The sequence below is a fragment of the Triticum urartu genome, chromosome 1A (assembly GCF_056163025.1).
Source record: "Triticum urartu cultivar PI428250 chromosome 1A, HENAU_Tu73, whole genome shotgun sequence".
Lineage (NCBI taxonomy): Eukaryota > Viridiplantae > Streptophyta > Magnoliopsida > Poales > Poaceae > Triticum > Triticum urartu.
This window is the reverse complement of record NC_141873.1, coordinates 320,180,558-320,206,267: the sequence shown is the minus strand read 5'-3', so window position 1 is coordinate 320,206,267 and position 25,710 is coordinate 320,180,558. Positions and strand designations below refer to the sequence as shown.

The 25,710-nt window shown below is 46.9% G+C and overlaps 1 protein-coding gene across 1 annotated transcript; it reads right to left on the bottom strand.

Annotated features, from left to right (window-relative positions):
* Window positions 1-1,771: 1,771 nt before the first annotated feature.
* On the bottom strand, window positions 1,772-25,482 carry LOC147991059 (uncharacterized). Its single transcript, XM_087538513.1, has 2 exons — window positions 24,537-25,482; window positions 1,772-1,791 (listed from the first exon to the last, which is right to left on the bottom strand). Exons 1-2 carry the CDS (start codon window positions 25,480-25,482, stop codon window positions 1,772-1,774), a joined length of 966 nt encoding a protein of 321 aa, XP_087394639.1.
* Window positions 25,483-25,710: the final 228 nt, after the last annotated feature.

Below are 25,710 nucleotides of genomic sequence, written 5' to 3'. Positions count from 1 at the left end.
ACACAATGTCGAGTGTGCGAAACACAGAGAAGTGGTTTTGGCAAGTGTTGGACGTGGTTTTGGGCTGCCCCATCTAGGCTTTCATTTTTAACATGCGCAGCCCACGTCCTCGGATGGGAGGTCCATAGGCCGGTCGATACCGTCATGTATCGACCGGCCTATGGACCTCCCATCCGAGGTTTTATTTTTGGCAGCCCAATTTATGTATTTTTTTGAAGAAAACGCAGAGGTCTGTTCTATTTTTCTATATAAGAATAGGAACACCAGGTCCAACTTATGTTTCCCTTCTAACTATATTATATATATTTAAATTATTTTATATGTTGACTGTGTAGTTCACATAATTGGCAAATAGATGACCGCTCTCGCGATCCCCTTCGCCCCCGCCACCACCTCCACCCTCGCCACCGCCATAGATCTCGCCGCCACCCCCCGCCTCCTGACTCCGGGCGCGCCTGCCCCCCTCAGCAAGTCCGCTCGCGCGCCCCATGGATTCGCTGGCCATATCCACGGGGGAATGGTTGAAAGACAGGCAGATGTACAATATGCATCTCCCACATGTCTACAAAGCCTTCCCACGGATGCTCCAGCCGCTCGACTCCGTCGCGCCAGCGGTGCTGCGGGAGACTCGAGGGAGGAGATGGAGGGAGCGGGCGATGCGGATCTGCAATGACGCTCTCTCCTGGACCCAGTGCACGCGCGAATGGAGGGAAGCAGAGGAGGAAGCTGCGAGGAAGGAAGCCAAGGAGGGACCGAATCCGTTCTCTCACTCGTGCAGGTATGCTCGGATGTGCAAGGATCATGTGGATTGGGAGCTGCTGAATCTAGCCCTGCGGATCTACTTCGAAGGAGATTTCTCGGAGAAGCACAGGATGCCCCACCCCAGTGAGCCGCCGATTGTGTTCGTTCGATGGGCGAAAGGAGAGGTGAATTCAGGAGATCCACGCCGTGTTGCGAGATGGGAATGCTTGACTGGACTCCTGCCCACCAGCACGCCACCGGAGCCGGAGCAGGTGGATCCCCTACCTTACCTCTCCCCCAAACCTGTAGAAGATTGAAATTAGGCTTGCAATCTGCTTCAGTTGAGCTGTCTGGTGGTTATTTCTGCTTCCTGAGAGACAACATCTGGCTGGAGGATGAGAAGGAATCAGGAACTCCGATGAATTTCCCTATCACAATGGGGGAGCGCCGGTTGGGCAGTGGTACGGCCCACCTCCACCCCAAATGGGGGCACAATCTGGGCAGGCTCCTGTAATTGCCCAAGATCAATCTGCTGGTGGTTCTGACTCTCAGATCAGTGGGAAATCTCAAGGCAAGAATCAGCAAAAGAAGAGATAGGACATCCAGAAAACTGCTCCTGCCCCTGCTTCGGGCCTTATGGCATACTCTGAGGTGATCTGCTACAACTGTGGGGAACCAGGGCATCATTTGGATAAATGTGTCAAGCCCAAGAGTTGTTTTATTTGCAAAATAGTTACCCATAAAGTTGAGAATTGCCCTGTCAGAAGGAAAACCCACAGTTCTGCTAGATATGTTGGAAGTGCTGCTCCAGGATTATGTCCACCATTGACAAAATTTTCTATGACACAGAATTAGATAGTTTTTCCCCTTTCTAGTTGTAGAGCTCTGCCTAGATGTGGTAGTGACCACACTCCTTTGCTCTGGGACTCTGGTCTTAACCAAACTCCAAAGAGCAATAGTTTTAAATTTGAAAAGTGGTGGTTGCTTAGAGAAGATTTTACTGAGCTAGTCAGGAAAATCTGGAATGAGCCTACTGGGAGTAGCTGCCCCCTAGAAAATTGGAAGATCAAAATCAGGATTTTTAGAAGAACTACCAAAGGGTGGAACTCCAATGAGGAAGCTAATATTAGAAGATACAAAAGGCTTCTCCTCCTTGAGTTTGATTCTCTAGATATTAAGGCAGAAACCACTGACCTCTCTGAGGTTGGGACTAATAGATTAAACTTTGTCCATGGAGAGCTCAAGAAAATTTGGCTTCAAGAAGAAATCAAAGCCAAACAAAGGTCTAGAGATAGGAACATTAAGGAGGGTGATAGAAATACTGCTTACTTCCATGCAGTAGCTAACCAGAGGAGGAGGAAAACCCTCATTCACTCCCTTGATGGCCCTAATGGCCCTGTTACTGAGGTAGATAAGATGTTGAAAGTGGCTAGTGACTTCTACAAAGACCTGTTTAAGAAAGAAAACCTTTCTGGGTTCTCTCTACAAAACATTTTTTCTCTGCTTCTGAAAAAGTCTCTCCTGCTGAAAATGAGCTGCTAGAAGCCCCTTTTTCAGAGATAGAGGTGAAGGAAGCCATTTTTAGCTCTTATCCTGATGGGGCTCCTGGTCCTGATGGGATCCCCTTCTTGTTTTACCAGCATTTTTGGGACTTGGTGAAAAATGTTCTCTTAGATCTTTTCCAAGCCTTTCATAGAGGAGAGTTGGATCCAGCAACTTACTCATGTGGGGTCTGTTGGGGTCAAGTTAAATAACTGTGAAAGTGATTTTTCCTTGCTGGTAAAGGCCTTAGGCAAGGTGACCTCATCTCCCCGCTTTTGTTTAATTTAGTAGTGGACGTTCTTACTAAAATGCTGAGCAAAGCTGCTGATCATAGTCTGATTGCAGGGCTCTGTCCTGAGGTCTGCCCTAGTGGCATCATCTGCCTTCAATATGCAGATGATACCATCCTTTTCTTAGACAATGACTCCACACATGCTAGCAATCTGAAAACTGTTCTAACCTGGTTTGAACAAGTCTCAGGCATGAGAATCAACTAATCTAAAAGTGAACTCATCCCTATCAACATGGATGATCAGGAGTTAGCTGACTTCCTCTCTATTCTAGTCTGTAATAAAGGTAACTTCCCCATTAAGTACCTAGGTATCCCTCTCCACTATGATAAACTGAGGAGAGAGGATATTCAACCCCTTCTGGATAAAATCATTAAAAGGATTGCTGGGTGGAGGGGCAAACTTCTCTCTTACAGAGGTAGATTGATCCTCATACAAGCTTGTTTGGCTAGCATTCCAGTGTATCTCCTCTCCTTCTTCAAGTTCCCTAAATGGGCAGTGAACCTCATCAATTCTGAGATGTCTCATTGCTTGTGGAATGATTTTGAGGGAAATAGAAAGCTACACCTTGCTAATTGGGCCCTAGTCTCTATGAAAAAAGATTTTGGAGGCCTAGGCATACCTAACCTCCAAGAAATTAACATCTATCTTCTAGGGTCTTGGATTAAAAGATTCTATGAGGAAGACCTGAAACCCTGGAAGCTTCTTATTGCCCATAAATACCTAGGAAATAAACCTAATATTTTTGTCCCTTCCTCCAACCCTAAGACCTCTAGATTATGGAAAGGATTAAAATCCATTATGCATGCTGTGAAATTTGGCTACAAATGGAACATAGGGGATGGGAGCAGAACCAGGTTCTGGGAAGATACTTGGTTTGGCACATCCCCCCTAGCAGTCCAATTTTCGCCTATTTACTCTGTCCGCAATGAGCTTAACAAAAGTGTCAATGAAGTTTGGGACGGTCAATGCCTAAAACTCTCTTTTAGAAGGAACTTTAGTGATAGTCTCATGGAACAATGGTTCCAGTTGGAGAAAATTGCAAAAGCATTACCTTTACTGCCAAGCCGGATGCCCTGATTTGGCAGCTGGACAATAAGGGGAAGTATTCCTCCAACTCCCTCTATCATGTTATCAACTTTAGAGGGGTTCAACCCGTGTTTATCTCTGCTATCTAGAAATTGAGAGTTCCCCCTAAAATACATGTATTTCTCTGGCTTCTCTCCAAAAACAAATTGATGACTAGGGATAACCTTAGGAAGAGACACATCATCAAACCCCTTGATTGTGTTTACTGCTTGGAACAAGAGTCTTGTTCTCACCTATTTTTTGAATGTATAGTTGCTAAACATCTCTGGGCCCACATTGAGGAATATTTCTCTAGTCAAATTGGCTCATCCTTCGAATCTGTCGCCAGATTCTGGATTGCTACCAAAAAGTGCTCAGTTTTAAACACTGTTAGCTCAGCTGTCCTTTGGTGCCTCTAGAAATATAGAAATGCTATGATTTTCAGTAACACCTACTGGATTTCCATTCCGCAGGTCTTAAGGTTGATCAGGAACATGGTGAGGAACTGGGCGATTCTCTCCTCCGGATCGGACAAGGACAAGTTGATGAGCTTCGTGGAAACCCTAACAAGATCCCTCCAGAAACCGTTGGCGATCACTTGTGGCTGAACAAGGCTTGACCTGCTCTGGGGCTGGACCCGTTGGCTCGTATCAAGATCTTTGATGAAGATGATGGGCACCTGGCGCCGAAAAAGAGGGACATCCACCATGCTACGCCTTCCAGCCCGGTGTCTCCGCTTGCTTACTGGTCGCCGCAGGCTGACACGGCCCCTCGGCTGAAGACAATGAAGGCTTCGTTGGACCCTCCTTGTGTCATTTGAGTGCTTTATCCGCTCTGCCTTTGGCACCGCTCGGGTGATTTGTGTTATTCAGAGAACTTGTTCATCCACCCCCCTAGTTTGTAGCTTTTCTACCTTTGCTTTCGAACTGCTCTCTGAGCTGCTGTATCAGAATATGTTGTGGTTTCGTTCTTAGCAATGGAACTGGGGAGATGCTCCCTGTTTTTCTAAAAAAAATATTTTATATGTTATTATATATTATTTTTATTGTCATCATATATTTAACAGATACTTACATATGTAAGAAAACAATATCCCACATCTTATTAACTTATAAAAATAATTTCTTATAACAAATAAAATCCTGAATTGTTTTGGCACGAAAATCCTAGTGATTGTGTACAAAAGCTTGGTAAGATTTAAGGACGAATGTAATCATATCACTTATTATTTAAATATATTTATAACAAAATGCTCAACCCCTTTTTATTTTTTGATAACATTGCTGGCCCAACCCAACATTATAATTAGAATCAGCCCAGCAAAATCATGTATTTCGAGAAAGTGCAAATGGGCTGTAATTTTTTAGGAAATAAAATAAACGGGCCGCATGGACGCTACATTATTTGTTCACCCAGCCCAGCTAATGGTTGTAATTCAAAAAAAAAGATCAAATTGACTGTAAATTCTACCGCGTAAAAAAAGACTGTAAATTCTGAAAAATGGGTTGAATACGTGCCACATTTTTGTAGGCTGAAATGTGGGCCAATAGGTCGAAGCCAATGCAAAGTCGTTGTCAATTTAGTCAACAAATGATTCTAACATGTTAGCCGTTGGATTTACATCCAACGACCGGCATCCATCTTCAATCCCTCATCTTCTTCCTCCAGTGCTGCCGGGACCACCTCCCGCCTCCTGCTGCTAGCAGCTCTGCTTAGCACGCTTCGCTATGAAGCGCTACTCCATCGTTGGCCAGGCCATCCCTCCACCCCTTCACACCTCCTGTTCTTCTCCACCGACTGCCGAACCACACCGCACTAGAACCAGTTAACCCTCGTACACCTCTCTGTCTGCGACTCTACTCCCGCGTCTTCCCATCTCCGGCTCGTTGCTGTCCGGGGCCTCGCCGTCGTCCACCACCTTGGATGCGCTCGGTGCGGCGTGGTCAACGTGGTCAACGAACGACACCATCGGAAGTAGACTGTGCGTGGAGAGGCTGACAGCTGGGTCCACGGCCGCACACAAGGAAATGCCTCCTTATTACGCGCAAAATAATGATTCCTCCACCTGACATCTGGGACCCACCGGAAGGGCCTCTGTATTTCGCGAAATAAAGTGCCCCCCGCTGACATGTCGGACCCACCAGCTATCTTCACACGCAAGGAAATGCCTCCTTATTACACACAAAAAAATGAATATTCCCCCTGCCAGCTGGAACCCATCATAGTGGGAGGCTGACTTGTGAGCCTACCAAGTTGACGGGGACGGAGGGCTTTGTCAACTTAGTCAATATGAACGATTCTAGCTCCTGTTACCGTACGATGTTCATCCAACGGCCGTAGTGCTTCTTCAACCTCTGGTCTTCTTGCTCCAGCCGCCCAAACCAGCGCCGGTCGTGCCGCGTGCTCCTACCTCCCGTGGCCGGCTGTGATGCCGCGGAGGCCTCACCGCCCCCTACTACTCCCACCGCTGGCCAGGTCATCCCTCTACTCACCCACACCCCCTGTTATTCTGCGGCAACAGCAGCCTCACACCGCAGCCGGACCAGTGAACCCTCGTAATCCTCTTCGTGTGGGCATACACTGCTGCGTCTTCCCCGGCTCCGAGTCATCCCCTTCCTAGTCCTTGCCGTCGTCCACCGCCCTGGTGCTCTCGACGCGGCGTGGTCAACATGGTCAACGACCGACTTCCATCGGAAGAGTACTGTACGTGGAGAGGCTGACAGCTGGGTCCACGGCAGCCGCAAGGAAGTGTCTCCTTATTACGCGGAAAATAATTATTCCTCCACCTGACAGCGGGGACCCACCGGACGGGCCACCAGTATTTTGTGAAAAAAATCATTTCCCCCTAACTGCTGGGACCCACCGGACGGGCCATCGTATTTCGCGAAAAAAACGTTCCCCCCGCTGTCAGCTCGGACCCACCGGAAGTGCCTCCTTATTACGCACAAAAAATGAATACTCCCCCGGCTAGCTGGGACCCACCTTGCTGGGAGGCTGACTTGTGGGCCTACTAAGTTGACGGGGACGAAGGGCTTTGTCAACTTAGTCAATATGAACGATTCTAGCTCCAGTGACCGTACGATATCCATCCAACGACCGTAGTGCTTCTTCAACCTCTGGTCTTCTTGCTCCAGCCGTCCAAAGCAGTGCCGGTCGTGCCGCATGCTCCTGCCTCCCGTGGCCGGCTGTGCTGCCGCAGAGGCCTCACCGCCCCCTACTATTCCCACCGCTGGCCAGACCCTGCGGCGACGGCAGCCTCACACCGCAGTCGAACCAGTGAACCCTCGTAGTCCTCTCCGCGCGGGCTTCCACTGTCGCGTCATCCCCTTCCTAGGCCTCGCCGTCGTCCACCGCCGTGGTGCTCTCCGCGCGGCGTCGTCAACGTGGTCAAGAAACGACTTCCATCGGAAGAGTATTGTACGTGGAGAGGCTGACAGCTGGGTCCACGGCCACATCCCAGTTTTTTTGTGATTTGCCAAGTAAGTCGCTTTGTCAGGCCTGTTGGGCTGCAAATCTTTCAAGACGAGGAGAGCTTTCATTCGGCTGGCCGAGAAAATGGCCCATCAGTAATGAGAAATGGGTTGTACATTTTTAAAACACATCAAACCGGCAATTAGTTTCAAATATCTTTTTTTCATTTCAAGATTTTAAATTACATTAATTTTTATGCGTGGAGAATTTGTTGGATTTTATATTGATATACATTTATTTTTAAAATTAGTTTGAATGTGAGTCGAAATTTCGGGATTAAAAACAGTTCGGACCGCACCAAAATATGCAAAATTTCGTATAATTTTTTAACCGTCGCCACAATATGGGCTGTAATGCTAACAAAAAGAATATGGGCTCCAAAAAAAACCTTAAGAATTAGCAAATGGGCTGTAAATTATTAGAAATAATGGCAGATGGGTTGTATGCTATTTTCCACAGATTTGAGGCTTTCCTAAAAAAAGGTTGACACACAAGCACTGACTATTGGATGTCCATCCAACGGCCGTTGTGCTTATTCAATCTCTGCTCTTCCTGCTCCAGCCGCTCAAACAAGCGCCGGCGGGACTGCCTGCTCCCTCCTCCTCGCGGCCGACTGTGCTGCCGCGCAGGCCTCATGGCCCGACCGTACTCCCATCGCTGGCCTAGCCATCCCTCTACTCACCCACACCTGTTGTTATTCTCCGGCGACGGCAGACGAACCAGTAAACCCTCGTACAGTCGTACTCTCCTCCGCGTGGGAAACAACTGTCGAGTCTTTCCTGCCTCCATGTCGTCCCCTTCCTAGGCCTCACCGTCGTCCACCGCCCTGGTGCTCTCGGCGCGGCGTGGTCAACGTGGTCAAGGAACGACTTCCATTGGACGTGGACTATACGTGGAGAGGCTGACAGCTAGGTCCATGGCCGCAGCAAGGAAGTGCCTCCTTATTACGCGGAAAATAATGATTCCTCCACCTGACAGCTGGGACCCACCGGACGGGCCACTGTATTTCGTGAAAAAAAACGTTTCCCCCTGACTGCTGGGACCCACCAGCTACATCTTCACACGCAAGGAAGTGCGTCCGGGCAAAAAAAACGATTCGCCCCCTGACTGCTGGGACCGACCAGCTACATCTTCGCAGGCAAGGAAGTGCCTGACAGTCGGGACCCACCTGGTCGAAGCATACGTAGCGTTGTCATTCTGGTCGCGAACGTGTACGTACATATTGGTCGATGTAGAGGCGCGCACGTGTCGTAGTAGAGGCACGCACGTGTCGTAGTAGAGGCGCGCAGATAGCATTTACACGTACGTACAGCGGCCAGGGTGCAAGAAAGAAAATACGGACATGTATGTGTACATACGGGCGGGGTCTCAAACGCCTACTCGCGCATACGTACGGCCAGGGCTCGTGTACATGGCTGGGTCGGAACGGAGAAACAGCGTCGTCGTCGTGTTCATGGGGAGGCAACGGAATGCGTCGTGTTCATCGGGAGGGCTTGGACGAAACAGGCGATGGAAACGAGGCCTGGCGTACCGCAGAACAGAGGAAACGGCCTTGTGTTCGACCGGCCACGTTTGAAACGGGATCCTGTTCATCAGGAGGGGTGTGGCGTACCGCAAAACGGAGGAAACGGACCTCCTACAGTCGAAACGGGGGTCCTGTTCATCGGGAGGGGTGTGGCGTACCGCAAAACGGAGGAAACGGACTTGTGTTGGAGCGCTACGGTCAAAACGGGGGTCCTGTTCATAGGGAGTGGTGTGGCGTACCGCAAAATGAGACTCCACGGGATACTGTTCATCTCCACCGTCGACCTCCTCCAGCCTCCACGGGCTCCTGTTCATCCAGCCTCCACCGCGCGCTACTCCACCGGCTACTGTTCAACCACCCCTCCACCGTCTACCGTTCATCCAGCCCTCCACATCATGGGGTCCTATTCAACCACCCCTCCACCATCTATTGTTCATCTAGCCCTCCACACCACGGGGTCCTGTTCATCCACCCCTCCACGGGCACCCCTCCACCGTCTACTATTCATCCAGCCCTCCACCACACCACGGGGTCCTGTTCATCCAGAGGCAACGACACCGCTCACTGTTCATCCAAACCCCCTGCAACGCTCACTGTTCATCCCATTGATAGGCTTCAGTTAGAAGTAGTAGTGAAGGAATCGCTCGATCGGGTTCAGTTAACAGCCATCGATCGATCGCTCGGGTTCAGTAACGCGTAGCCTGCGGTGCAATCGCTCGGGTTCAGTTAGAGCCAACGCCTCACACACACACGCGTACTTGTACGAGAGAAACGCGCATCGCTCGGCCCCAGACCTCTCACCGTAACCGGGAACTCCCCGAAATTTTCCTCCCCCTCGCTTCTACCACGGTTTTTTCCGTCATGGACGGCCCAAAGAATGTCATGCAGCTACGTCTCCGGCCCGCCTAGGACAAAAAGCCCATTTTCTGTCATGATTTTTTGTCATAGAAGTAGGAGCCCACCACATCTATGATGATATCGGATTTTGTCACAATTATCGTCATAGAAGTGTCATATGTATGACAATTTTTTTTTCGTTCAACCCAAAATGTCACGGATGTGTCTTTTTTTTTGTAGTGACGTATTCACACATGTATTATGTTTCCGGTTAATACAATTCTATCATGAATAATAAACATTTATCATGAAGTAAGGAAATAAATAATAACTTTATTATTGCCTCTAGGGCATATTTCCTTCAGAGTTTTCCTACAAAAAATCTTAAACGAGAGTTGTATAACAATACATAATCACCTACATTAAACTCACATTTTTGTATCCTTTTGTCATGCCATCTTTTAACTTTTTCTTTAAACAGTTTGGCATTCTCATAGGTCTGGTTCTCCATTCATCAAGTGAGCTAATGTCAAAAGGCCTCTTCTCACCGGCAAGTTTGAAATCATAATTGAGCTCTTTAATGGCCCAATATGCCTTATGTTCTAGTTCGAGAGGTAAGTGACATGCTTTTCCATAAACCATTTTATACGGCGACATACCCATAGGATTTTTATATGCAATTCTATAGGCCCAAAATGCATCATCAAGTTTCTTGGACCAATTCTTTTAGATCTATTAACAGTCTTTTGCAAAATTAATTTAAGCTCTCTATTACTCAATTCTACTTGACCACTAGACTGTGGATGATATGGAGATGCAATTCTATGATTAACATCATACTTAGCAAGCATTTTACGAAAAGCACCATGAATAAAATGTGAACCACCATCAGTCATTAAATATCTAGGGACTCCAAACCTCGGAAAAATAACTTCTTTAAGCATCTTAATAGAGGTGTTATGATCAGCACTACTAGTTGGAATAACTTCTACCCACTTAGTAACATAATCAACAGCAACTAAAATATGTGTATGCCCATTAGAGGAAGGAAACGGTCCCATATAATCAAAGCCCCAAACATCAAATGGTTCAATAACAAGTGAATAATTCATAGGCATTTCTTGACGTCTGGTAATATTACCAATTCTTTGACATTCATCACAAGACAAGACAAGCTTACGGGCATCCTTGAAGAGAGTAGGCCAATAAAAACCTGATTGCAATACCTTATGTGCAGTTCTATCTCCAGCGTGGTGTCCTCCATAAGCCTCGGAGTGACACCTGCGTAGGATCTGTTCCTGTTCATGCTCAGGTACACAACGTCTAATAACACCATCTACTCTTTCTTTATAAATGTGTGGGTCATCCCAAAATTAATGTCTTAAATCATAGAAAAACTTTTTCTTTTGCTGGTATGTGAAACTAGGTGGTATAAATTTAGCAACAATGTAATTAGCATAATCAGCATACCATGGAGTAGTACGAGAAGCATTTATGACAGCTAATTGTTCATCAGGAAAGCTATCATCAATAGGTAGTGGGTCATCAAGAACATTCTCTAACCTAGACAAATTGTCTGCAACGGGGTTCTCGGCTCCCTTTCTATCGACAATATGCAAATCAAATTCTTGTAGCAAGAGAACCCATCTAATAAGTCTAGGTTTAGCATCTTTCTTTTCCATAAGATATTTAATAGCAGCATGATCAGTGTGAATAGTTACTTTAGAATCAACAATATAAGGTCTGAACTTATCACAAGCAAATACAACTGCTAAAAATTCTTTTTCAGTAGTAGCATAATTTCTTTGGGCACTGTCTAGGGTTTTACTAGCATATTGGATAACATTTAATTTCTTATCAACTCTTTGTCCTAGAGCAGCACCTACAGCATAATCACTAGCATCACACATAATTTCAAATGGTAAATTCCAATCAGGAGGCTGAACAATGGGTGCGGAAATCAAGGCTTTCTTAAGTATGTCAAATGCTTCTACACAATCATCATCAAAGACAAAAGGAACATCTTTATGTAAGAGATTAGTCAAAGGCCTGGAAATTTTTGGGAAGTCTTTAATGAACCTCCTATAAAAACCGCATGACCAAGGAAACTTCTTATACCTTTAATGTCCTTAGGACACGGCATCTTTTCAATAGCATCAACTTTAGCTTTATCAACTTCAATACCTCTTTCAGAAATTTTATGCACCAAGACAATATCTTCATTAACCATAAAGTGGCACTTCTCCCAATTCAAGATAAGATTAGTTTCTTCACATCTCTGCAAAACTCGATCAAGGTTGCTTAAGCAATCATCAAAAGAAGTTCCATATAGGGAGAAATCATCCATGAAAACCTCAACAATCTTTTCACAAAAGTCAGAGAATATAACAATCATACATCTTTGAAAGGTAGCAGGTGCATTGCATAAACCAAAAGGCATACTTCTATAAGCAAAGGTACCTAAAGGGCAAGTAAAAGTTGTATTTTCTTGATCCTCTCTTGACACAGGTATTTGAGAAAAAACAGAATAACCATCTAGAAAGCAAAAATGTGTATGTTTGCATAATCTTTCTAGCATTTGATCAACAAAAGGTAAAGGGTAATGATCCTTTTTAGTAGATTTATTTAATTTGCGGAAATCAATTACCATTCTATAACCTGAAACAATTCTTTGTGGGATCAATTCATCTTTATCATTAGGAACAACAGTAATACCTCCCTTCTTAGGGACACAACGGACATGACTTACCCACTGACTATCAGCAACAGGATAAATTATACCTGCCTCCAAAAGCTTTAGTATTTCTTTTCTTACCACTTCTTTCATCTTAGGATTTAACCATCGTTGGTGATCAACAACTGGTTTCACGTCTTTCTCCAATTTTATTTTGTGTTGGCATAGAGTGGGACTAATGCCCTTAAGATCATCAAGAGTATATCCAATAGCAGCACAATGCTTCTTCAGAGTTTTCAATAATTTCTCTTCTTCCTGCTCTGAAAGGTTAGCACTAATAATAACATGATATATCTTCTTTTCATCAAGATAAGCATATTTAAGAGTATCAGGTAATGGTTTAAGCTCAAACACGGGATCACCCTTGGGTGGAGGAGGATCCCCTAGGATTTCAACAGGCAAGTTGTGTTTCAAAATAGGTCCCTGTTTAAAGAATACTTCATCTATTTCCCTTCTTTCATTCATAAACATATCATTTTCATGGTCGAGCAAATATTGTTCTAAAGGATCATTAGGAGGCACGGCAATAGAAGCAACACCAATAATTTCATCTTTACTAGGCAATTCTTTATCATGGGGTTGTCTACGAAATTTAGCAAAATTAAACTCATGAGACATATCCCCCAAACCAATAGTAACAACATCCTTTTTGCAATCTATCCTAGCATTAATAATATTCAAGAAGGGTCTACCAAATATAATGGGACAGAAGTTATCTTGTGGGGAACCAAGAACAAGAAAATCAGCAGGATATTTAACTTTCCCACACAAGACTTCAACATCTCTAACAATCCCAACTGATGAAATAGTGTCTCTATTGGCAAGCTTAATTGTAACATCAATTTCCTCTATCTCAGCTGGTGCAATATCATGCATAATTTCTTTGTATAAGGAATGAGGTATTGCACTTGCACTAGCACCCATATCACATAAGCCATGATAGCAATGATCTCCTATTTTAACAGAAATAACATGCATGCCTACAACGGGTCTATGTTTATTTTTAGTGTCAGGTCTAGCAATTCTAGCAGCTTCATCACAGAAGTAAATAACATGCCCATCGATATTATCGGCCAAGAGATCTTTAACCATAGTTATACTATGTTCAACTTTAATTTGCTCAGGGGGTGTAGGTGTTCTAGTCTTACTCTTACGAACCACAGTTGAAGCTTTAGCATGATCCTTTATTCTAACAGGAAAAGGTGGTTTCTCAATATAAGCAGTAGCAACAACAGGATCAACATTATAAGTGATAGTCTTTTCTTGAACTTTAATAGGTGCGACTACTTTTACTTCAATGGGAGGATTATATTTAAACCACTTATCCTTAGGGAGATCAACATGAGTAGAAAAGGATTCATAGAAAGAAGCTACTATCTCAGAGTCAAGTCCATATTTAGTGCTAAATTCACGGAAAACATCGGTGTCCATAAACGATTTAACACAATCAAACTTAGGTTTTATACCTGACTCCTTACCTTCATCGAGATCCCAATCTTCAGAGTTGCGTTTAATTCTTTCCAATAAATCCCATTTGAATTCAATAGTCTTCATCATAAAAGATCCAGTACAAGAAGTATCGAGCATGGAGCGATTATTGAGAGAAAGCCGAGCATAAAATTTTTGAATAATAATTTCTCTTGAGAGCTCATGATTGGGGCATGAATATAACATTGACTTAAGCCTCCCCCAAGCTTGAGCGATACTTTCTCCTTCGTGAGGCCAAATTTTTTTTATATATATATATATATATAATTACGATCACGATGAACCAGATGCATAGGATAAAACTTCTGATGAAATTCCAATTTCAATCGGTTGTAGTTCCATGATCCCATATCATCACATAGTCTAAACCATGTCAATGCCTTTCCCTTCAAAGATAAAGGGAAGACCTTCTTCTTGATAACATCCTCAGGCATACCTGCAAGCTTAAATAATCCACAAACTTCATCCACGTAGATTAGGTGCAAATCGGGATGTAATGTTCCATCACCTGCGGAAGGATTAGCTAGTAGTTTCTCTATCATACCCGAAGGAATTTCAAAGTAAACATTTTCAGTAGGTTCAGTAGGTTGAGGAGCAACTCTTTGCTCTATTGGTCGGGGTGAAGATACCCCGAACAAGCCCCTCAAAGGATTACTTTCCATAGTAACAAGTGATAGTAAATTTCAGCACACTATATAAATTTTTCCTTACCAAATTCCACCTACCAAAGGCGCTTCACTCCCCGGCAATGGCGCCAGAAAAGAGTCTTGATGACCCACAAGTATAGGGGATCTATCATAGTCCTTTCGATAAGTAAGAGTGTCGAACCCAATGAGGAGCAGAAGGAAATGATAAGCAGTTTTCAGTAAGGTATTCTCTGCAACCACTGAAATTATCGGTAACAGGTAGTTTTGTGATAAGGTAATTTGTAATGGATAACAAGTAATTGAAGTAAATAAGGTGCAGCAAGATGGCCCAATCCTTTTTGTAGCAAAGGACAAGCCTGGACAAACTCTTATATAAAGGAAAGCGCTCCTGAGGACACATGGGAATTATCGTCAAGCTAGTTTTCATCATGTTCATATGATTCGTGTTCGGTACTTTGATAATTTGATGTGTGGGTGGACCGGCGCTTGGGTACTGCCCTTCCTTGGACAAGCATCCCACTTATGATTAACCCCTCTTGCAAGCATCCGCAACTACAAAAGAAGTATTAAGGTAAACCTAACCATAGCATGAAACATATGGATCCAAATCAGCCCCTTACGAAGCAACTCATAAACTAGGGTTTAAGCTTCTGTCACTCTAGCAACCCATCATCTACTTATTACTTCCCAATGCCTTCCCCTAGGCCCAAACAATGGTGAAGTGTCATGTAGTCGACGTTCACATGACACCACTAGAGGAGAGACAACATACATCTCATCAAAATATCAAACGAATACCAAATTCACATGACTACTTATAGCAAGACTTCTCCCATGTCCTCAGGAACAAACGTAACTACTCACAAATCATATTCATGTTCATAATCTGAGGGGTATTAATATGCATAAAGGATCTGAACATATGATCTTCCACCAAATAAACCAACTAGCATCAACTACAAGGAGTAATCAACACTACTAGTAACCCACAGGTACCAATCTGAGGTTTTGAGACAAAGATTGGATACAAGAGATGAACTAGGGTTTGAGATGAGATGGTGCTGGTGAAGATGTCGATGGGGATTGACCCCCTCCCGATGAGAGTATCGATGGTGATGACTATGGTGAGGATTTCCCCCTCCCGGAGGGATGTTTCCCCGACAGAACAGCTCCACCGGAGCCCTAGATTGGTTCCGCCTCGTGGCGACGGAGTTTCATCCCGTGAGCTTGCTTATGATTTTTTTCTCGGACGAAATACTTCATATAGCAGAAGATGGGCACCAGATGCCTGCCAGGGGGCCCACGAGACAGGGGGCGCGCCCCCCACCCTCGTGGCCAGGGTGTGGACCCCCTCTGGTTAATTCTTTCGCCAGTATTTTTTATATATTCCAAAACATGCTCCCATGAAGTTTCAGGACTTTTGGAGTTATGGAGAATAGGTCTCTAATATTTGCTCCTTTTCCAGCCCAGAATTCCAGCAGCCAGCATTCTCCCTCTTCATGTAAACCTTGTAAAATAAGAGAGAATAGGCATAAGTATTGTGACATTATGTGTAATAACAGCCCATAATGCAATAAATATTGATATAAAAGCATGATGCAAAATGGACGTATCACTTTCCCATACATCCTTTCCTTAGGGGCCTTCTAGAGTTCTACCGGATCCAACTCCATCACCACACGCCCAGCTCTATCCTTCACATATCAGGCTTCGTTACTCTTTGTGAGGCCTTTCTTGGCTACGAAGTCCACATTGAGCTGAGGTGGCAGTATTTTTTGCTTAATTCCTTGCTCCCGGGATGACACAATCTTTGAAGTTGGTGGTGACGAGGTATGCAGGATCGCCGGTGCATATTACCTTCCGTGCACCCCAAAATAGGGGGCCGGGGTGTGGCCATCCGAATGGTTTTACATCGTCGACGTTCCACCGGAGGATCCTGTTCGCCAGGGGCTTCCTCCTTTTTCTCATCCTCCTCCAAAGAAGCGGGACAACTGGCGAGCGAGAAGTTTGTCCGAGGAAGATGATGCTGAGGTATCCCGGATGGCCACTCGAGTTTCCTGTCTCGGTCGCCACAAGCTTACCATCCACATTGTGATGGCTATGGCTATGGCCCGAGGAGATCAACCTCTCCAACAACGCACACATCCGCTATGGAAGTACAACAGGTCCGACAACGCGACCCAAGCTATCAAGAAAGGCTACAAGGATTGCCAATCGTTGGCGGTTGCGTTGGAGGCTATTTTCAAGGGGGGTGGGGGGATTCCCTCAAGCAGCCAATGTTTGGCGGCTTTTCCACTTAAAAGCCGGTCAAGGCGGTAAGCTTCTATACCCCAATATCTCAAGTTTTATTTGAACATGGTTTTTATTATCATGGTCAGTTATCTAACATATTCGAGCAGGGCTGGAAGTGCCGGTTTGAGAAAGTAATTTCCCCAGCTCCGCAACCAGAAGACCATGCCTGAGAAGATGGCCCCAGCTATACCGAGGACACGGAGATATCCCTTGATACATCTAAAACGTATCTATAATTTTTGAATGTTTCATGCTATTATATTATCAATCTTATATGCTTTATATGGAACTTTATATCATTTTTTGGAACTAACCTATTAACCAAGTGCCAGTTTCTATTTTTTCCTATTTTATTGTTTCACGGCAAAACAGTACCAAATGAAGTACAAATGCGATGAAACTTTACGGCGATTTTTTATGAAACCAGAAGGGACCCTGGAAGCATTGGGAGGGGGCACGCAGTATGAGCTTGTGGGCCCCTTGTAGGTTGTATAAGGAATAGTTTCTCTTACCTGAAGGGATTTCGCTATTGCGTATGAACCGTGCCCACCCATTTTCTTCTCCTTTTTTTAGAACAAAGGCTCAGGACGAGCCCGACTTTGAATTAACAAAGTCATCAACCGGCCAGGATTACAGCAAACACCAATTACAGAGACGAAACAAAGAAAACAACTAAAAGGGTACAAGAGTGTTGTGCAAGCAGCTAATAGGCTTCCTACCATCTACAAGCAAAGATGCAGAATCTAAAATACAAGAACAACTTGAAGACGATGAAGCCCTCCACCGAGCACGAGGCGTCGATCTGTCGGACGATGAGAACGCTCTCCCAAGAGCAAAGGTGTACACCTGTGACGCCCCTGATTTAATCGTACACTAATCATACACGCAAACGTGTACGATCAAGATCAGGGACTCACGGAAAGATATCACAACACAACTCTACAAATAAAATAAGTCGTACAAGCATCATATTACAAGCCAGGGGCCTCGAGGGCTCGAATACAAGAGCTCGATCATAGACGAGTCAGCGGAAGCAACAATATCTGAGTACAGACATAAGTTAAACAAGGTTGCCTTAAGAAGACTAGCACAAACTGGGATACGGATCGAAAGAGGTGCAGGCCTCCTGCCTGGGATCCTCCTAACTACTCCTGGTCGTCGTCAGCGGGCACCACGTAGTAGTAGGCACCTCCGGTGTAGTAGGAGTCGTCGTCGACGGTGGCGTCTGGCTCCTGGACTCCAGCATCTGGTTGCGACAACCAGAATGAAAGGAAAGGGGGAAAAAAGGGGGAGAAAGCAACCGTGAGTACTCATCCAAAGTACTCGCAAGCAAGGAGCTACACTACATATGTATGCATTGGTATCAACTGGAATAAGGCTATTATATGTGGACTGGACTGCAGAAAGCCGGAATAAGAGGGGGATAGCTAGTCCTTTCGAAGACTACGCTTCTGGCAGCCTCCGTCTTGCAGCAGGTAGAAGAGAGTAGACTGAAGTCCTCCAAGTAGCATCGCATAGCATAATCCTAACCGATGATCCTCCCCTCGTCGCCCTGCGAGAGAGCGATCACCGGTTGTATCTGGCACTTGGAAGGGTGTGTTTTATTTAGTATCCGGTTCTAGTTGTCATAAGGTCAAGGTACAACTCCAAGTCATCCTGTCACCGAAGATCACGGCTATTCGAATAGATTAACTTCCCTGCAGGGGTGCACCACATACCCCAACACGCTCGATCCCATTTGGCCGGACACACTTTCCTGGGTCATGCCCGGCCTCGGAAGATCAACACGTCGCAGCCCCACCTAGACCAACAGAGAGGTCAGCACGCCGGTCTAAACCTAAGCGCCCAGGGGTCTGGGCCCATCGCCCTTAGCACACCTGCACGTTGCGAACGCGGCCGAAAGCAAACCTAGCCTAGTGGCCTTCCAGTCCAATCCGGCGCGCGCCACTCAGTCGCTGACGTCACGAAGGCTTCGGCTGATACCACGACGCCGGGATACCCATAACTACTCCCGCGTAGATGGTTAGTGCGTATAGACCAAATGGCCAGACTCAGATCAAATACCCAGATCTCGTTAAGCGTGTTAAGTATCCGCGAACGCCGACCAGGGCCAGGCCCACCTCTCTCCTAGGTGGTCGGAACCTGCCCTGTCGCTCCGCCTCAAAGATCCACTCGCGGGTGCTCCTCAAGCCGACCCGTCTTTAGTCACCACATGTATCATGTATAAAGTATATAGTATATACCCGTGATCAACTCCCGAGTGATCACGGCCCGATAGTATAGCATGGCAGACGGACAAGGATGTAGGGCCACTGATGAAAAACTAGCATCCTATACTAAGCATTAGGATTGCAGGTAAGGTAACAACAGTAGTAGCAAGGACAGGCTATGCATCAGTATAGGATTAACGGGAAGCAGTAACACGCTACACTACTCTAATGCAAGCAGTATAGAGAAGAGTAGGGGATATCTGGTGATCAAAGGGGGGGCTTGCCTGGTTGCTCTGGCAAGAGAGAGGGGTCGTCAACTCCGTAGTCGTACGGGGTAGCAGCGGCGTCGGTCTCGGTGTCTAGAGAGAGAAGAGGGGGAAGAAACAATAAATATAATGCAAGCATATGCATAGTGATGCATGACAAGGCAAGTTACGGCGTTAGAGGTGCCCTAACGCGGTAGTAGGTGATACCGGTGAAGGGGGATAACATCCGGGAAAGTATCCCCGGTGTTTCGCGTTTTCGGGCAGAGGAGCCGGAGGGGGAAAGTTGCGAGTTCGATAGGTTAGAGGGGTGTGGCGGACGAACGGGTTGCGTATCCGGATTCATCTCGTCGTTCTGAGCAATTTTCATGTTGAAAATATTTTAATCCGAGTTACGGATTAAAAGATATGATTTTCTAAAGATTTTATTAATTTCTGGAATTTAATTAATTATTTAAATTAATTCGAAAAATGAATTTATGACGTCAGCATGATGTCATGCTGACGTCAGCAGTCAACAGGGTTGACTTGGTCAACCTGACGTGTGGGTCCAGCGGGGCCCACCTGTCATACCCTGTTTAGGCTAATCAGGTTTTAGCTAAACTAATCACAGTTTAATTAGACTAATTAGTTAATTTGATTAATCTAATTATGATTAATTAACTTAATTAATTCCTTAATTAATTAATTAATTAATTATTTTTATTATTATTAATTTTAATTCCACCTTTTTTTTAATAAAACGTTCTGGGCCGTGGGGCCACCCGGTCAGTGACCCAGGGGGCATAACGGGCGCGCGGGCGTGCGGGCGCTGGCGCCCAGCCCGAACGGGCGCACACCCAGGGGCGGCCAGATCCGGCGCGACACCGGGCGGGGACGCAGCACCAGGGGGGGTCGCGGGCGGCCAAGCGCGTGCTCGCGCGGCGAGGCACGGGCGAGGCCAGGAGAGCGCGGGGGCGACCGGAGGCGAGGTCAGGGGGGCCAGCGTCGGCGGTGGCGGACAGCAAGGGCAGGGGCGGGAGCTCGTGACGCGGGGAGCAGGGGAGCGGCCAACGCGAGTGCGCGCGTCGCGCGGGACGCAGCCAACGCGTGCGGTGAAGGGCAAAGCAGGGCTTGGGCGACACGGGGCACGCTGGCCGAACGCAGCACGGGCGAGGCGAGCGCCGGCGAGAGGGGACGGGGAGAAGGAGGACCGGGGTCCTCACCGAGGGAGCGTAGGGCACGGGGCAGCGGTGGTCGGAGAAGTTCGGGGGGGGGGGGGGGAACGACGGGGACGAGCGGCGGAGCGGGAGGCAGTCCGGCGGGGGAGCGTGCCGGCGCGGCCCAGGCGGCGTGGGGGCGGCGCAGTCGTCGCCGCAGGGTCCGTTCCCCCGATCCGATCTGGATCGGGGAGGAGGGGGAAGAGCGAGGGGGGGGCGCGAGTGGGTGGCGGTTCCCGGCGCCGGCGGGCGGCGGCCTCAGGGGTGCGGCAGCTCGGGTGCCCGCACCACCGAGTGTGCGTGCGTGCGTGTGTGTGGCGGCGGAGTGGGAGGATGAGGGAGACGTGGGGAGAGGAAGTGGGGATCGTGGGATGGGTTAGGTCACGGTGGGAGGGATAGTAGGAGGGGAGGTGGGCCGGCCTGGTGGGGTGGCCGGCTGGGCCGGTTGGGTTGGCCCAGTTGGGCCACGGCCCAGGGAGGGGGGGTTTCTCTTCCTTTTTTTTTCTTTGTATTGTTTTCTGTTTTCCTTTTATTTATTTCCTTTTCTGTTTTTATTTATTTATAAACACTTAGGCATTTTATAAAATTGTGAACCTTACACCATAATTATCTTTGTAATATTTGGCAACCACCGAACATTTTTGTTTTAATTTTTTTTTTTGAAAACTTTTATTACCATCATAATTTTGAATTGAATTTCGAAACCGTTTTGATTTAACCCGAGATTAAGTACAGTGACAGAGGTGACGTGGCATCATTAGTGAGGATTACTGTAGCTTAATTACCCGGGCGTCACAATTCTCCTCCACTACAAGAAATCTCGTCCCGAGATTTAGGAGGTAGAAGGAAAGAGTGCGGGGTATTCATCACGCAGACGATCCTCGCGTTCCCAGGTGGCTTCGTCTTCAGAGTGATTCGACCACTGGACTTTGAGGAACTTGATCGCCTTCTGACGTGTGCGGCGTTCAGCTTGGTCGAGAATGCGGACCGGATGCTCTTTATAGGAGAGGTCCTGCTGCAATTCGAGCACTTCATGATCCACCGCTCGGATTGGATCCTTGAAGCAACGGCGGAGTTGTGACACATGGAACACATCGTGAACCTGAGAAAGGTTCGGCGGAAGCTCCAGTTGATATGCCACTTTACCACGCCTTTCGAGAATAGTGAAAGGACCAATATAGCGGGGAGCTAGCTTTCCCTTGATCCCGAAGCGGTGAGCACCCTTCATTGGTGTAACTCGAAGATAAGCCTTTTCACCAGGTTGATAGACCATGTCTTGGTGATGACGGTCATACTGACTTTTCTGACGTGACTGAGCAGTCTTGATATTCTCGCGAATAATGCGAACTTGTTCTTCGGCCTGTTGGATAATATCCGGACCGAAGAGTGGACGCTCCCCAGTTTCTGACCAGTTCAGAGGGGTTCGACACTTTCGTCCATATAGCACTTCGAAGGGGGACATCTTCAGACTAGCTTGATAGCTATTATTATAAGAGAACTCGGCATATGGAAGAGATTCCTCCCATTTCTTGCCGAATGAGATTACACAAGCTCGAAGCATGTCTTCGAGAACTTGGTTGACACGTTCAACTTTCCCTTGCGACTGAGGATGGAACGCAGTACTGAACGACAGATGAGTCCCCATAGCTTCTTGGAAACTCGCCCAAAACCTTGAAGTGAATAAGCTGCCACGGTCTGAACTGATAACCAGTGGGATACCGTGAAGTGAAACAATTCTGGCCATGTAGAGAGTAGCAAGCTGACTAGCAGTGATTGTCTCTTTGACCGCCAGAAAATGGGCAACTTTGGAAAGCCGGTCAATGACGACAAGAATAGCATCATTACCTTTCTGAGATTTGGGAAATCCAGTGACGAAGTCCATTTCAACATGGTCCCATTTCCATTCAGGAATAGAGATAGGTTGCAGAGTTCCAGCAGGCCTTTGATGCTCTGCTTTGATTCGGCGACAAACGTCACACTCAGCAACATAACGAGCAATGTCCTGCTTCATATTAGACCACCAGAATCTTTGACGAATATCCTGGTACATCTTTGTACTACCAGGATGGATGGACAGAGGCGTATCATGGGCTTCTTGCATAACCCTTTTAGTCTTATCCAGGTTTTTCTTCGAACATGGTACCACTAGGCGGCCTTTGAAATACAAGGCGCCATCGTCGGCGATCGTGAAGAATGAGGGCTTTCCTCTTTTGAGGTCGCGCTTAATCTTGAGGACTTCATCGTCACATTTCTGTATCCATTTGATGGTGTCCACAAGATCTGGTTTCGCAACCAGGGTATTGAGAGAACCCTTGGAGACAACATGGAGGTTCCGTTTGGGAAAACCTTCGGGAGGGGGAGCGAGTGATCCCGGGGGAACAATATGGAGGTTCAGCCTTCTAAATTCTTCGGTAAGCGAGGGCTGAACTTTGTGGACCTGGAGGTGGTTGCAGTAAGACTTGCGGCTCAGGGCATCAGCCATTACATTAGCCTTGCCGGGGGTATATGATATATCCACGTCAAAGTCTGCAACAGTCTCCATCCATCTTTGCTGACGGAGGTTCAGGTCTGGCTGAGTAAACAGATACTTCAGACTTTGATGGTCGGTGAAGATCTCGCAACGATTACCGAGAAGGTAATGTCGCCACTGCTTCAGTGCATGAATGACAGCAGCAAGCTCGAGGTCATGAACCGGGTAGTTTTCTTCGTGAGGGCGCAGTTGACGAGAGGCATAAGCAATCACTCTGCGCTCTTGCATTAGGACACAGCCTAATCCTTGACGGGAAGCGTCGCAGTAAATGACGAAGTCCTTCTTAGTATCAGGTGGAGCAAGTACGGGGGCAGAAGTCAACTTGTCTTTGAGCGCCTGGAAACTTTCCTGACACTTGTCTGTCCAGTCGAACTTGACACCCTTATGCAACAAATTAGTCAGAGGCCTGGCAATCTTGGAGAAGTTCTCGAGGAATCGACGGCAATAGCTGGCGAGACCGAGAAAACTTCAGACTTGCTTCACATTCTTCGGAGGAGTCCAATCGAGAATAGCCTGAACTCGTTCAGGGTTGACGGCAATACCATCTTTGGAGATGACATGCCCAAGATAGGTTACTTCGGGAAGCCAGAATTCACACTTGGAATACTTAGCATACAGTTGATGTTCTCGAAGCTTCTCTAGCACAAGACGCAGATGTCGAGCATGTTCTCCCTCGTTCTTGGAAAATACAAGGATATCGTCCAGATAAACCACGACGAACTTGTCGAGGTAATCCATGAATATATAATTCATCAGACGAGAGAAGGTGGCTGGAGCATTCGTTAAGCCGAATGACATGACGGTGTACTCGTATGATCCATACCGAGTCACGAAGGCGGTTTTTGGGATGTCCTCTTCACGAACACGGATCTGGTGGTAACCCAACCTCAAGTCGAGTTTGGAGAACACTGATGAACCAGCCAGTTGATCATAAAGATCATTGATCCGAGGAAGAGGGTATTTATTCTGAATGGTAGCTTGGTTTATAGGACGGTAGTCTTGGACCAATCGGTTTGTCCCATCCTTCTTCCTAACAAAGAGAGAAGGTGCTCCCCAAGGAGAGCAACTTGGGCGAATGAAACCTTTGACAAGAGATTTGTCGATTTCCTCCTTAAGCTCAAGGAGCTCATGCGGCGGCATCTTGTAGGGTCGTTTAGCTATAGGGGTAGTGCCAGGTTTCAAGTCGATAATGAATTCGACAGCTCTAACAGGGGGAATCCCTGGAAGTTCTTCTGGGAAGACGTCTTGGAATTCACGAACGACGGGAATGTTTTCAATGCCCTCGAGTGGTGCAGTGTTCAACGCGTTCAAGGCATAAAGACGTGCCTCGGCGTTCTGAACTAGATGAGCTTGGTAAGCTATTATTTCGTCAGAAGGGTGTAGCAGATGGACGACCTTAGTGGCGCAAACTATAGAAGCAGTATGCGCTTTCAACCAATCCATTCCCAGAATGAGGTCGATGCTACAGGACTTTAGTACGATGGGGGAGGCAAGGAACTCCAGTCCTTCAATTTCAACGGAAACGTTGTGACTAACCATAGAGGTTTGACACTGGCCCGCAGGGGTGTGTACCACAATCGCAGTGTTCATCTCTTCGTATTTGATGCCATGCATGAATGCAACTCAGCTGATATGAAAGAATGTGATGCTCCTGTATCAAATAAAACAGATGCCGGTACTGAATTTACGAGGAGTGTACCCATCACGGTAGCAGGCTGGTCTAGAACTTCATTGAGATCAACATGGTTGGCATGAACACGACCATAAGACTTGGCACTGTTGTTGCGAGGCTGGTTGCTTCCACGGCCAGTTGCTGGAAGGGCCAGTTGATTCTGTTTCTGGTTGCATTCCCTAGCACGGTGCCCTGGTTGTCCACACCTGAAGCACAAACCATTCTCGGGAGTAGGAACAGGAGCTTGGGGTGGTGGAGCTGGAAGCCTTGACTGCCTAGTTGGAGCCGTAGGCAGACGAGGTGCAGCATAGGACTGCCTTGGGGCAGGTGCACTTGGCTGGTACATGCTATTGGGAATCCATATCTTGCGCTTCTGCGAGGACGGGCCCGAAGATGAGCCCGTGTCACGGCTGCGCTTGTGAGAGCTCTGGTATTCCTGCAGACCAGTTTCGACATTGATGGCTTTGTTCACCAGAGTGGCGAAATCAGCAAAATCATGCACTAAAAGTGCGAGTTTGATGTCATCTTGAAGGCCATCCCAGAACTTCTCCTGTCTGCGTGCATCGGTTGCAATGTCCTCTTCAGCATAGCGGGACAAGTCCAGAAACTCCCGCTGATAAGCTTCCACAGTTTTGTTGCCTTGGGTGAGGTTGCGGAACTCACGCTTCTTTCGGTCCATAACTCCCTGAGGAATGAAGCGAGCACGGAAGGCAGCTTGGAAGTCTGGCCAGGTGATGATTGTTCCAGCTGGCAGTGTACGCCTGTGGCTGTCCCACCATTGAGCTGCGGGTCCCTTCAGGAAGAAGGAAGCAAAGGTGACATAGCTGGCAGGGGCTACATCAGCAGACTCCATCTCATAGGTGATGTCACGGAGCCAGTCATCAGCATCCAGAGGCTGAGTTGAGCTGCGGTACACTGTTGGGTTCAGGCGCATGAAATCCTGCAGAGTTACTGGGGTTGGCTGCTGGTTCATATTGGGGCAAGGAAACTGAGCCATCATATTCTCCATGAACTGGCGATTCATCTCAAGCTGTTGGATCATACCAGCCATGTACTCAGGCGGTGGTGGGGCGTTGCCACCACGACCACGACCACCTGGTCTAACCATCCTGCTAATATTTAACAGGGGTAGTTCAGCATTGAGGAATTGTAAAAACAAGAATCATTCATGATGAAACATGCACAACGAAAGCAGCACGAT